Source organism: Microcaecilia unicolor, chromosome 2, assembly GCF_901765095.1.
Source record: "Microcaecilia unicolor chromosome 2, aMicUni1.1, whole genome shotgun sequence".
Lineage (NCBI taxonomy): Eukaryota > Metazoa > Chordata > Amphibia > Gymnophiona > Siphonopidae > Microcaecilia > Microcaecilia unicolor.
The window spans coordinates 45,526,258-45,540,546 of record NC_044032.1 but is presented as its reverse complement, the minus strand read 5'-3'; the positions used below and the strand labels follow the sequence as shown (position 1 = coordinate 45,540,546).

Below are 14,289 nucleotides of genomic sequence, written 5' to 3'. Positions count from 1 at the left end.
GTCCATGTATAGAATGTTTGTACGTTTGGGAAGCTCGCCAGGTGCCCTTGGCCTGGATTGGCCGCTGTCGTGGATAGGATGCTGGGCTCGATGGACCTTTGGTCTTTTCCCAGTGTGGCATTACTTATGTACTTAAAATGAATCGGAGAAAATTTGTCTTCACTCAACGTGTAATCAAACTGTGGAATTCGTTGTCAGAGAATGTAGTAAAGGCGGTTAGCTTAGCGGAGTTTAAAAATGGTTTGGACGGCTTCCTAAAGGAAAAGGCCATAGACCGTTATTAAATGGACTTGGGGAAAATCCACTATTTCTGGATTAAGCAGTGTAAAACGTTTTGTACTTTTTGGGATCTTGCCAGGTATTTGTGACCTGGATGGGCCACTGTTGGAAACAGGATGCTGGGCTCCATGGACCTTTGCAAGAGGCATATTTTCAAAGCACTTAGCCTTCCAAAGTTCCATAGAAACTATGGAACTTTGGAAGGCTAAGTGCTTTGAAAATATGCCTCCATTGGTCTTTCCCAGTATGGCAATACTTATGTACTTATGTAGCAGGACTGGAGCCGGAGCAGCAGGTAGGCAGGAACCTCACTGATAGGTAAGTTAACCTTTCTGAGTAATCCCCCGTTGATTTGGTGGTGATTTCAAACAGGACGTAAATTTCCTAGAATCATTCACGTTGACTTTGTTCCTCCGCTCCTCCCGCTTTTCCTGTATGATCTGACTGGAGGATGTCTGCGGGCTATACCCGCCCGCGGTTGTTCGAACGTGTGGTCGGAGCGACCAGCTCATCTGGAGCGAACTACTAAAACGCGTCTCGTCCGGACCGGGTACACTAACCTCCACCCGGTCTCGGTCCCAAGCTGCAGTACCTAAAGTCTTTCGGGCCGTGGCCTTTCGCTGCGCCGTCCCAAGTCGGTCCAGATTATGCCCCGCAATTTATAAGTCGAAAAAAAAATATTTACAACTTCTGACGGATTCCACCCCTTCACAAAAACAGACCACTCACTACCTTCCACCTTCGAAAAGAACGTATCCTGTTCCTGTCAGAAGAAGACGTTGATGACGATCGTCACTGCGCGCTTGCGCCCAAAGAGCTTCTCTCCGCGCGGAGACGTCATCGTGACGTGACGGGTCGGAGACCGGGGCACCGGTGAGCGCAACGCAGGATGGTGCAAGCGACGACTGCGACGGCAGTGGCCGACGAAAAATGGCGGATTTTGAAGAGCTGAGGGTGAGTGAAACACGTCCAATAGCTGCCCCGCGGTGCAGAAGAAGGGTGAGACGTGAAGGTGGCGAGGGAAGGAGAGTAATGGCTGAGTGTGAAGGAGCAGGTGCCCGAGAGCGACTGGGCCCATTGGACGGTGGCAGCTACTTCAGCTATGCACTTGGGGGGGGGGGGGGGGGGGGGGTGATGGGGCGCAGTGTTTTGTGTCCGACTGTGCCTGTCTCTTGTGTCCGTTGCCGTTAACTTTCAAACCTACAATTAGAAATACGAATGCGTTTAGCGCCATTCTTACATATTGTATAATAAATTTTAGCGAGGTGAAATGAAGACGATCGAAATCGTAGAGCAAAAATCGCACTGTGGAGACGGGTATGTTGTCCTTGTGGGCGGGGTTATCAAGATATAATTGAGTCGTTTTGCTAAGCTATTTTTAGTTATTAATTTCCATTGGGCTGGTCGCCTATGTAGGAGAGTGTAGGACTAGTACACGGTTTCAAAAGAACCAGCGGTATGGGTGCAGTAGGTGCTGAGTACACCCAATATTAAGCTACTACTACTATTATAAATCACTTCTGTAGCGCTACCAGTCGTACGCAGCGCTTTACAATTGAACATAAGGAAGACAGTCCCTGCTCAAAAGAGCTTACAATCTAAATCCGGACAAACAGACAGGACCAAGTTCTTTCAGTATGTCAATAGAAATCAAACAAAATAAAACATGGAAAAGAAAATAAGATGACACCTTTTTTATTGGACATAACTTAATACATTTCTTGCTTAGCTTTCGAAGGTTGCCCTTCTTCGTCAGATCGGAAATAAGCAAATGTGCTAGCTGACAGTGTATATAAGTGAAAACATTCAAGCATTACTATGACTGTCTGACAGGGTGGGAGGATGGGGGTGGGTCGGAGGTATGCATGGGGACATCAAAGAATATCATTGATATTCTAACAGGATGGGTGTGGATAGGTGAGGGGTGGGGTGATCAACAGAGACATACAGCTTTATGGTTTATAATGGGCTAGGACCCCCAGGTCCTTGTTCAGTATGTCAAAAGAGCAGTAATTTGTGTTTGGCATCCCAAATCATTATGAAATGTTGGCACCTATGCCCACTCTAGTTCTGTGATAGGATTGAATGTTGACCAAGCAAGGCCTGTTTAAGGGGTTGTTGTGGCTCAGTAAGCCATTTTTGCCCCTTTTTTGGGAGACAGGTCTTTTGGTATGAAGTGTGCAGGTGGGGGTGGCGGTGGGGGAAGGCATACATACCAGCGTTTTTTGTAACTAAATTCAAAGCGGTTTACATAGTATATACAGGTACTTATTTGTACTTGGGGCAGTGGAGGATCAAGTGACTTGCCCAGAGTCACAAGGAGCTGCAGTGGAAATCGAACCCAGTTCCCTAGGATCAAAGTTCACTGCACTAAGCACTAGGCTCCTCCATCATTCTCATGGTGTGAGCCCAGACATCAGAAAGTACCTGTGCTGTCTTATAATTTTACTTTTCTAGTTGGGTTGATCTTGTTTATTTATTTTTTCCACATTTGCTCGTGTTTTTCACCCAAGTCCTTTTCCAGGATCTGATTTCCATTTCTGTTTCTTCTCTCTCTCCCTCACATATTACCTTTATCTCCTTCATTGTGTCTGACATTGATCCTTCTGGTTTTTCTCCATTTCCCTCATCTGCATTTACTTAACTGTAGCTAGATTTAATTTATCTTCAGCCTCGTGTTCACCTTTCACCAGTTTCCTACTCTTACTCCCATTCCTTGCATCTCTAATTTTCTCTAGCCTCCAATCCTCCATCATTTTGTACCTGCTTTCTAGTCCCCCCATTTTCACCCTTTGTACTCACCCCCTCTCCAGCCTTGCCTACCTTCTTGGGCGTCTTATTCCTTCACCATTTTGAACTCCTTCCTTGTTAACTGGAGATGAAGAGGAGTTGATTTTCTTATGTCTTACAGCAGCAGTCCAGATTCCCCTCCCTCCCTTTTATCTTCCCCATTTTTACTTTCACCTCTTTCAGTGAATCCTTCCTTTGTCTCTCACCCTCTCAGCAGTACTCTATATCTGTCTCCCAACAGATGCTTTAGACCAACTTTCCGCCTCATTTTCTGCACTCAGGATCCTGCTTACTAAGCCACGCTGTAGACGTGCTAGCATTTTTAGCGTACATTAAGTCTAGAGACACCCATGTATTCCTATGGGTGTCTGTAGCATTAGTGCGCGCTAAGTTTTAGCATGCGCTGAAAATATTAGCACACCTTAGTAAACAGGGCCCTTAGTCTCACAACCCTATTCATATCCCTCACCCAGTCACCTAGTCCCCATTGTTCTCATGAATCCCTGCTCATCCCTACTGTCCTTCCACCAAATCCCTGAGTTCTCACTCAGAATTCCACCCAAGTTTTGTTAATTATATGAATCTACAGATTTGATTGGAATCTATGGCTTTTTCCTAGCAAAACCTAAAGTGACTGGGTTAAAAACTGGTTAAATGGGAGGCAGCAGAGGGTAGTGGTCAATGGAGCTTTCTCTGAGAAAAGGGATGTTATCAGTGGTGTGCCGCAGGGGTCGGTACACAGTATACCAAGTACTGGGGATTCTCCTTCACAGGAGCAGGCCACAGAGCTTTGCCAATTGTCCAGTAAATAGCTGGCTAGGGGCACATACAATTCTTTTGAAATAGCGACCAGACTCTCTGCCATGGGTGTAGGGATGCTCCATGTCTCTGACCTAGAAACAGCAGTCAGGAGAGGTTGGTGGATGTGCCTTTCTGAGGAGACTTTTTGGGGACCAGGTGGAGGAAGTCACAGACCTTATAAAGAAACATACTGATACCTTCCAAGCTCTGTCTCGGCAACTTCTTCATGTCAGAGGTTTTTCAGTGGGCCTAGGGGGCAACCCTACTACTTTCAAAGGCGTAAGTTTCTGCTGCCTTCTCGCTCTGTCCAAAACTTTCTGGCTCAGTGTTCTTGGCCTTGCCAGTCCTGACCTCTGAAGTCCCAGCTGGCTCCCCAGTCGAAACAAGGGACAAGCTTTTGAGTGGCTCCAAGAGAGCATAGCCACACTTGAAGTGACAATCCTGAATGGCCTACTGGTAGTGGGGAGGCTGAATTTTTTCCAACACAGGTGGCAACTTGTAACTTCTGACCAGTGGGTTCTTCAGCTAGTCTGTCTCAGTTATACCCTGTGTTGGCGTCAAAGACCAGCAAATTGCCCACTGAGAGCAATTTGTAGAGGAAATCTTAGCCCTTCTATAGGCCAATGCGGTCAAACCTGGAGGGAAGTGTGTCACCAGGGGATAGAGGGAAGGAATTCTATTTCAGTTACTTCCTTGTGCCCAAAAAGATGTTGGGGGGGGGGGGGGGGGATTTTGTCCCATTGTAGACCTAATGGCCCTGAACAAATTCCTGATCAAAGAAAAGTTGAGGTTGATTTCTCTGGGCACCCATTTCACCATGATTCAGGAAAATGATTGGCTATGCTGTAGTAAACCTGTCTATCACTCTTACATACTGCCTACATGTCCTCAAATCAGTTTATAAGGTGCCATCAGTCTCTATAGTATACAAGTGTTGCCTTGTCCAGAGATTATTTTGAAGAACCACTTGATGGTTAATCATCCTAATAAACCACATCCAAGTTCCAAAGCTATTGAACCAATATACATTCAGGTACAGTAGGTAGTTGTCTGTTCACACTCTTAGGGCTCCTTTTACTAAGGTCTGCTAATGGATTTAGCACTCGCTAATGATTAGCGCGTCCTAAGAAGCCCATAGGAATAAAATGGGCTTCTTCACTTTAGTGTATGCTAATCGTTGGTGCATGCTAAATCCTTTAGTGCACCTTATTAAAGGAGCCCTAAGTTTGTACTTGAAAGTGGAGGGTTAAGTAACTTTCCCAAGATCACAATGAGCTGTAATGGTGTTTGAGTCGGGCTTCCCAGGTTCTCATCACACTGCTATAAGCATTAGGCTACTCTAACTTAATGAAACATGTTATCTCAAATTGCACATTATATATTTTATGATGAGGGGCCATTCATTTTTTTTCTGTTACTTTTTCCCTCTTCTTTAGAATATGGTATCAAGTTTTCGAGTTTCGGAACTACAGGTTTTGTTGGGCTTCGCTGGACGTAACAAAAGTGGAAGAAAACATGACCTTGTGATGAGGGCATTGCATTTATTAAAGAGTGGCTGTAGCCCAGCAGTTCAAATTAAAATTAGAGAACTCTATAGACGTCGATACCCAAGGACAATTGAAAGTCTGTCTAATTTGTCAACTGTAAAATCATCTGTCTTCACTTTTGATAAAAAATCTCCTATAGACCCTGAACTGGCTGTAGGTGGTCTCCATTCGCTGCCTTCAACTTCGGTTACACCTCATTCCCCTTCTTCGCCTCTTGGTTCTGTACTTCTTAAAGAAGCAAAGCCTCATTTTGAGATGCAGCAGCCATCGCCCCCTATTCCACCTGTGCATCCAGATGTACAACTGAAAAGCCTACCATTTTATGATGTGCTTGATGTCCTTCTCAAACCAACAAGTTTAGGTAAGTGTTAATAATGTCATGCAAATTTTTTCTTACACCAGTAACTTTAGGCTGGAGTATTTTGTGAATGATGTAAGCATCAGCTGCGAAATACCCCAACTTGAAGAAAAGACTGTTGTATTTTGTTTTTAGCAATTATCTGATTTGCCCGTTCTTTTCATTTCCATGAAATTGCAAAAAAGAAATGTCAATATTAGGTAGTAATGTAATCTCAGGTCCTGAATTAAAACTAGTATATTTTCACTCTTTGTTACATAGTACTGTATTTTCAAGTAGTCACTACTGTTGAAAAACTGTAGCTGAATTTTATTGAACTAACAAGTTTTGAAATACATTGTTTCTGGGTGGATATGAAGAAAGAGGTTTTTTTGACCTAGCAGTTTCCCAACTGCTCATTGGTCTTCAAATTCAATTAGCACCAGGACTGGGATCTAGTATCAAGAACCTTCATTTGGAGCTACCCAGGAATTTTTCCCGATTTTTGTCTCCTCTTTCTCAGCATGGTTAATTCGGTCCTTGCAAGCAACTGTCTTTGACCAATGGGTCTGCACCTTCTGCAATTCAGTAGTCATGGACCCTAATTCATCTATTAGTCATTGTGGAACTATATGAATCCATGTCCTCTATCTTCTCTCTCAGAAGGGCTACAAATGCTTCCTCTGCAGCATCCTCATATGACTTGGGAAGTGAAAGACATAGACTGGCAATTGAATTCAGGGTCTCCGCAGGGTGTTGTACAGAACTTCCACTGAGCCATCAGGCCAGCTCCGGGACAAAATATTTATTTTTACCTATTGACAGTGTCACACTAATTTCTACAAGTGGGATTGTGTTCTTTTCCTACCAGAAGATGGAGGTAGAAAATTGAGTATTCCTGTGAAGTCACCTGGATATAAGCTGGTGCTTCTGGAACTCTGCAGTATTCTCTGAGGACAAACAGGCTTATAATTCTCGCAAGTGGGTGACGCTAATCTGCATCGCCCAGTCCAGCATTTGCCATAGCTAAAAGAGAGCTTTGTGAAGCGCGAGCTGTACTTCACTGCACATGCGTGAGTGCCTTCCCACCCTTTGCGTGAACGCGGTCTCCTTAGTTCCTTTTTTTCCGTATGAGGAGAAGGTGTGTTTTTTTTTTTTCTCGTCCTCATTCACTCGGTCTAGAGAGCTACTTTTCCTGTCTTTGTTATTGAGCTCCTTTTATTGGAACCTTTTTTTTAACCTTCCTTTATATTTCTTAGAATTGTTTTGCCCGGGTTTTAAGTTTTATTATTTTTACCTTTGTCATCAGGTCGCTTTCAAGCCTTGACTTTGGCTGGGTCTTTCCCTTTTCTTTTTTACCGTGCCTTGCCCCTTTTTCAGGTACCATCGAGATGTTTAATTTAGCTGACAAAGTTTTTCCATTCATGTTCACGAAGATTCCTGGTGGGTTCAAATGCTGTATGTACCCAGTGCATTCGAGCTATATTGGAAAAAGACACTCATTCTTGGTGTCTAGGGCCCGACCATATCCCTGCTGTGTTCTGTCTTTGCTTGAAGAAGAGGATGTAGGTTTCCAGAGAGGATTTTTGGAGCTAAGTCCGGTTCCTTGACATCAGCATCGAGGTCGGAAGTGTCAGAATTGATGTCGAACATCACATGGCTGCTACTAGACCTTTAGACACTGGGAGCAGTGATACATCGAGTGGGTCTCCACCTGTCTCAAGTTCTCTTGCTGTGCAGGCTCCCTGGGACTATCCGTTGTCTGACCCAACCCCGAGGCGACATTGCCCCTCCGGGGCGTTGAAGGATTCGGCACCTGAGAAGCAGCCAAGATCCCACTCGTGTCGACCCCAGCGGTTCTGCAATCTGTGCCTCAGCTGACACTTCAACTTTTCCTGGTGTCAGCCCTTGATGAGCGCATCCAGGCCTTGATCCAGCTTACCTGAGCTGCTGGATGGCTGCCTGCAATGGTGTGCATCTGTATCGGGGGTACTTTTGGCTGCCCTACTTCCTGTTGTGGCCCCTTGCCCTCAGCCTGCGGTGTGGCCTCTGGTACCGACTGCCGCCTAAGCTGGCACTTGCTCAACATCGGTGGAGGAAGCTTTACTGGAGTCGAAGCGGGAACTGACCTTCTTGATGCCGCTTTCGGGAACATGGTTCCTCGTGCACTGAGGCAGGTTCGGTCTCGGCAATCCCGTAGGGAGATACTGTTCGACACCGAAGAGGAGCACTCATGAGAATCAGAGGAGGATCCCAGATACTTTTTCTCAGATGAGTCTTAAGGGATTCTTGCATCTTGATGATTGGCTGGTAAAAAACACCTTGGAGGACGGTGCTCAGGAGTCCATGTGGATGACTATTCAGATGCTCGAGCTACTAGAGTTTGATTTAAACTACCCCAAGTCCCATCTCCACTCTGTCCAGCGATTGAAGTTCATAGGAGCACTTCTCGACACAGAAAGTTCGAGCCTACCTCTGAGAGACAAAAGCAGACAATCTTGTCTCTCAGCAGCTCACATCTCAGCAGATGTTGAGATTGTTGAGCCACATGACTTCCACAGTGTACGTTACACCCATGACACATCTTCACATGAGATCATTCAGTGGACCCTGCCTTCTCAGTGGTATCAAGCCACAGGGAATCTAGAAGATGTCATCCAAGTGTCCTCAGAGCTTGTACGCTCTCTTCAGTGGTGGACAATTCGATCCAATTAGACTCTGGGACTTCCATTCCAACTTCCTCAGCCACAAAAATGTGCTGACGATGGATGTATCTCTCCTGGGATGGGGGGGAGCTCTTGTAGATGGACTTCACACTCAAGGTGATTAGTCCTCCCAGGAAAGATATCTTCAGATCAATCTCAAACTTTGGGCGTTCTGGTTCTAAATGCTTTCAGAGATTGGCTATCTCACCAAATTGTTCTCATCCAAACAAACACAGGTTGCAATGCATTACACCAACAAGCAGGGGGACACCGGATCACACCCTCTGTGTCAGGAGGCCGTCCAGATGTGGCATTTGGCTCGCCAACATGGCGTGTTCCTTCAAGCCAATTATCTGGCGGGCACAAACAATACCCTTGTCGACAGGCTGAGCAGGATAAGGCAAATATATGATTGGTCTCTCAATATGGTCATAGCCCACAAGATGATCTGAGCATGGAGCACCCCCTCGGTGGATCTTTTTGCCACTCAGATCAACCACAAGGTCCCTCAGTTCCATTCCAGGCTTCAGACCCATGACAGACTAGCTTCAGATGCCTTCCTTCTCAGTTGGGAGACAGGTTTTCTGTACGTGTACCCTCCAGTACCTTCAGTGGGGAAACCTTTGTTGAAACTCAAGCGAAACTGTGGAACCATGATTCTGATTGTGCCGTACTGGCCACGGCAGATATGGTTCCCTCTTTTTCTGGAGTTATCCTCTGAAGAACCATAGAGATTGGAGTGTTTTCTGACCCTCATTACTCAGAACGAGGAGTAACTTCTACATCCCAATCTTCAGTTTCTGGCTCTCGCAGCTTGGATGTTGAGAGCCTAGAATTTGCTTCCTTTGGTCTCTCGGAGGGTGTCTCCCATGTCTTGCTGACTTCCAGGAAAGATTTCACAAAGAGGTGCGGTTTGGTGTGAGAGCAAGGCCTTAGATCCCCTTACTTGCCCTACACAGACCCTGCTTGAATATCTTCTACACTTTTCAGAGTCTAGTCTCAAGACCAACTTTGTAAGGGTTCACCTTAGTGCAATCAGTGCTCATCTTCAGTGAGTAGAAGGTAAGCCCATCTCTGTACAGCCTCTAGTTCACTTCATGAGAAGTTTGCTTTTGTCAGAGCCCCCTGTCAAACCTCCACCAGTGTCATGGGATCTCAACGTCGTTCTCACCCAGCTGATGAAAGCTTCTTTTGAGCCACTGAATTCCTGCCATCTGAAGCACTTGGCCTGGAAGGTCATTTCTTGTTGGCTGTTACTTCAGCTCGTAGGGTCAACGAGCTTCATGCCTTAATGGTGGATATACCTTATACAAAGTTTCATCACAACAGAGTAATCCTCCGCATGCACCCTAAGTTCCTGCCAAAGGTGGTGTCGGAGTTCCATACGAACCAGTCGATTGTCTTGCCAGCATTTTTTCCCCACCCTCATGCCCATCCTGGCAAAACTAACTTGCACACCATGGATTCGAAAAAAGCATTGGCCTACTGCATGAAGTAGACAAGACCCCACAGACAGTCCATCCAGCTTTTTGTTTCTTTTGCTCCCAACAGGATGGGGGGTCGCTATCGGGAAATGCACCATTTTAATTTGGCTGGCAGATTGCATTTCCTTCACTTATGCCCAGGCTGGGCGAACCTTGGAGGGTCATGTCAGAGCCATGGCTGCGTCGGTAGCCTATTTGAGGTCAGCCTCCATTGAAGAGATTTGCAAGGCTGCAACATGGTTTTTAGCCCACACATTCACATGACACTACTGCCTTGAACAGAATACCAGACGCGATAGTCTATTTGGGCAGTCAGTGTTGCAGAGTTTGTTTGGGGTCTAGAATCTAACTCTGTTCTCCTAGGCCTGTTTTATTCTTTTTTAGATTGTGTATAGTTTCAGGTTAATCCGTGTTATGTCCTCACCGTTGCGAGGTTCAAAGAAAGCAGAAAGGCAGACGATCTGCAAACTCCGAGATGGAAAATGGTCAGAGCAGATCGTTAAGAGACAAAATATGATTTATTATTAAAAACTTTTGTACAAATCAGCCGCGGACACAGGCCGTGTTTCGCCCAGCAGGGCTGCTTCAGGGGCTTCACGATATTCCTTTACTGTCACAATATAATGGATATATATCGAAGAAAGCAACCGAAACAGAATGTACAGAAGATCACAGTCATTGATCCACTTGAAAAAACAGCTCAATTAAGAGTGTACTGACATAGGAGTTGTATGCTAGGGAGATTAACCCGTCAGCAGACTCCATTACAGAATATCTAGCGGAGAGCGATCTTGCCTCTTTGACACCCCAACAGAGAGCAACTTTGGATGACCCGGTTTCCCTGGTTGAAATTCTGCAAGCTATCCAACATTTGCCATCGTGCAAGTCCCCAGGGTTGGACGGCCTCCCGAACGAATTTTATAAGAAATTTGCCCCCGAATTAGCACCACTACTGGCTGAGTTGTTTAATCAAATTGGGAAGGGGGAGTCGCTTCCTTCCTCTATGCTGGAGGCGTGGATAGCTGTGTTACCTAAGCCTGATAAAGATCATGCGGATTGTGGCTCGTACCGCCCTATCTCGGTTTTGAATGCTGATGCCAAAATATTAGCTAAGGTCCTGGCTAATAGGCTGGGCCCTCTGCTCCCTGCGATAATCCACCCTGATCAGGTGGGCTTTGTTTCACACCGCAAGGCAACAGACAATACGCGGAGAGTAATCGATATCATGTATTTAGCTAAAAAACTGGACAGGCCTTTATGTCTCCTGAGCCTGGACGCTGAAAAAGCTTTCGATAGGGTGCATTGGCCCTTCATGTATAAAGTGTTGGAGACCTTTGGGATAGGGCCGCAGTTTCGAGGATGGATTCAAGCGTTTTATAGCTCACCCAAAGCGTGTATTAGAGTGAATGGAGGTAACTCCGATATGTTTGCCCTACACAGGGGTACTAGGCAGGGGTGCCCTCTCTCTCCGCTATTGTTCGCCATGGTTATGGAACCGTTTGCATCAAGGGTTCGATCTAACCCAGGGTTCACTGGCATAACCATAGGGGGGAGAGAACATAAGCTGTCTTTATTTGCGGATGATGTGCTGTTGTTTGTCCCTAGACCTCTAACTACCTTCCCTGGGCTCTTGAGGGACATTGAAGAGTACTCTGCAGTTTCTGGGTTTAAAGTAAATATGTCAAAAACTGAAGCCTTAAATGTGACTCTTCCTGTAGGAACCGTGGATGAAGTTAAATCGCTGTATGCCTTTCGGTGGGCCAATCAGAGTCTTCGTTATCTGGGAGTGAATATCACTGCTCAGCTTTCGGAACTCTTTACTGCAAATTATAAGGGTTTGTCTCGGGTACTTGCTGAAGATATGGAAAGTTGGGGAGATATTGGGCTTTCTTGGTTTGGCCGTATAGCCGCCATTAAGATGAATATTTTGCCGCGCCTGCTGTACTTGTTCCAGGCACTCCCAATAGAGATGCCCCGCAAATTTTTAGCTGCGCTGCAAGATCGTATTGTGAGGTTCATTTGGGCAGGTAAGCACCCCAGGCTAGCAAGGGCTTTTCTGTATCAGGAGAAGAGTAGGGGAGGACTTGGGGTCCCCAACTTGGCTCGGTATTACCGGGCAGTGCAGGCGCGTGCGGCGGTGGAATGGTATCAGGATTACCCAGACAGGCAGTGGGTGCATATAGAACAATCTACAGTGGGTACTCGGCCCTTGAGGGCTCTCATGTGGATGCCGAGTTCTCATCGGGCTTTGGGGGAGGGTTTGTGCCCTTCTATATATGTTACCTTTACCAATTGGGATAGTCTCTTTCCAAAGCGTCAATGTACACTATCTCGCCTGTCTTCGATAGCATACAATCCGTTGTTTTACCCGGGAACTGAAGTAGGACCCTTTACTAGGTGGTATGAGGGTGGCTTGCAAACATGGGGTCAATTATTTGAGAGGGAGTCCCTTATACCATACCCGACGGCTCGAGAGCAATTCCCGGTAGTGGGGACAGACGAATATGCATACTTTTAACTGTCTCATTTCCTTAATACACGAGCAGTCCGGGAGGTGATAAAGAGGGAGCATTCAGCTTTGGAAAAACTTTGTGAGAGACAGATCACGACAGGTGGGTTGATATCCCGACTGCACCACATTCTTAATCAGTCTATACCACGTCATACCATACACAGGAAGAGCTGGCAGAGAGAGCTGGGTATAGAACTAGAGGAAGTGGCATGGGAGAGAATGGAGCGGGCTGCGGCGGAGGTGTCGTCTCATGTACCTTTTAAAGAGAATGCTATTAAAGTACTGTTTCGGTGGTATATGTCACCAGAGCGTCTTCAGCACATTTACCCTGCTTTGTCGGGTTTGTGCTGGAGGGGCTGTGGTCTCAAGGGTTCCATGGGTCATATATGGTGGCATTGTAGGAAGATTAGAGCCTTTTGGAAAATGGTCCGAAGTAGATTGCAGATTTGGCTGGGAGGGGCGATTCCCTGGCAGCCAACCATTTTCCTTTTCTCAGCAAGAGTGGCGGGATTTTCTCCTACCCAGCAAGCTCTTTTGCGCTTTGCCACATGTGCAGCTAGAATTGTAATAGCGGCCTGTTGGAAATTACCAGTGGTCCCACCGCTGGATAGATGGCTCCGAAAGATGGGGTATGTCTGTGAGATGGAGCGGCTCATGGCTGAGAGACGAAATCAAATGCCCAGGTGGCGCTCAACATGGGATGCTTATCTCCGCTATGCACACACATGATGAAAGTATGGGAATTAGTGATGCAAGTCCGGAATGGGAGGGAGGGGGGAATAAGGGGGGTAGGGGCTAGGGTCTTATTATCTTTTGACAAAAGTTCTAAAAAATTTGAAGTTTGTGATGGTTTCGCTGTTCCGGTTTCTTAGTTCTTCCAACAGCCGGGTTAGGGCCTATGGAGGCAGCAATGTGATGTTAACTGAATAATGTATTTTGCATTATGATCTTTCTGAGCTGTGTTCAACGTAATGTATTAGGATATAAGGCCTTTCTTGTCATACTTTACTGGATTGCTGTATTTTCTATCAATAAAGACTTCGTACAAAAAAAAAAAAAAAAAAAAAGAGTGTACTGACATGATATCAATCCGACACTCTCTTGATTTTGAAAGCGCTTTCAAGTGGATCAATGACTGTGATCTTCTGTACATTCTGTTTCAGTTGCTTTCTTCGATATATATCCATTATATTGTGACAGTAAAGGAATATCGTGTAGCCCCTGAAGCAGCACTCACCGTTGCGAGGCCCAATTGAGCCTGGATGCTAGGGATTCTTCACTTGTGAGAATATAGAAGCCTGCTTGTCCTTGGAGAAAGCGAAGATACTTACCTGTAGCAGGTATTCTCCGAGGACAGCACTTTACATACTCACAGTACCTCTCACCTCCCCTTGGGGTTGTCTCCTTTTTTTTTTCTTTTTACTTGATTTTTTTGGTATAGTATAAAACTGAGGAGACCGCATTCACACGACGGGCAGGATGGCACTCGCGCATGTGTGGTGAAGCACAGCTCGCGCTTCACAAAGCTCTCTATTAGCTATGGCAAAATGCCGGACCAGGCAGCGCGAATTGGTGTCGTCCATGTCTGAGAATGTAAAGCTTGCTGTCCTTGGAGAATACCTGCTACGCTTTTCTCTGCCTCCAGCAGATGATAAGGGTGTTCAAGCTGGTGCTGGTACTAAGCCTAACTAAGTGAGCAGGCTTCTGCCATTCGCTGTGGTTGAACTAACTGCCTCAGTCCATTTGCAGCTCTCAGACTCTGCAGATCTCAGCTAGCACTCTAGGGTGCCTGCTGTGTACTAGCCAGGTACAATCTTCATGGTGATCTCAGCCT

The 14,289-nt window shown here is 46.0% G+C and overlaps 1 protein-coding gene across 3 annotated transcripts in view; it reads left to right on the top strand.

Annotated features, from left to right (window-relative positions):
• Positions 1–1,138: 1,138 nt before the first annotated feature.
• PIAS2 (protein inhibitor of activated STAT 2) overlaps positions 1,139–14,289 on the top strand; it is a 133,260-nt gene continuing 120,109 nt past the window's right edge. For 2 of the 3 annotated variants that reach the window (XM_030192910.1, XM_030192911.1), the window contains exons 1-2: positions 1,139–1,233; positions 5,307–5,778. In XM_030192910.1, the coding sequence (XP_030048770.1) occupies positions 1,210–1,233; positions 5,307–5,778 (496 nt within the window). In that variant the 5' untranslated portion in view covers positions 1,139–1,209. The remainder of the gene's footprint in view (positions 1,234–5,306; positions 5,779–14,289) is intronic. The other variant, XM_030192913.1, reaches the window with a different exon arrangement.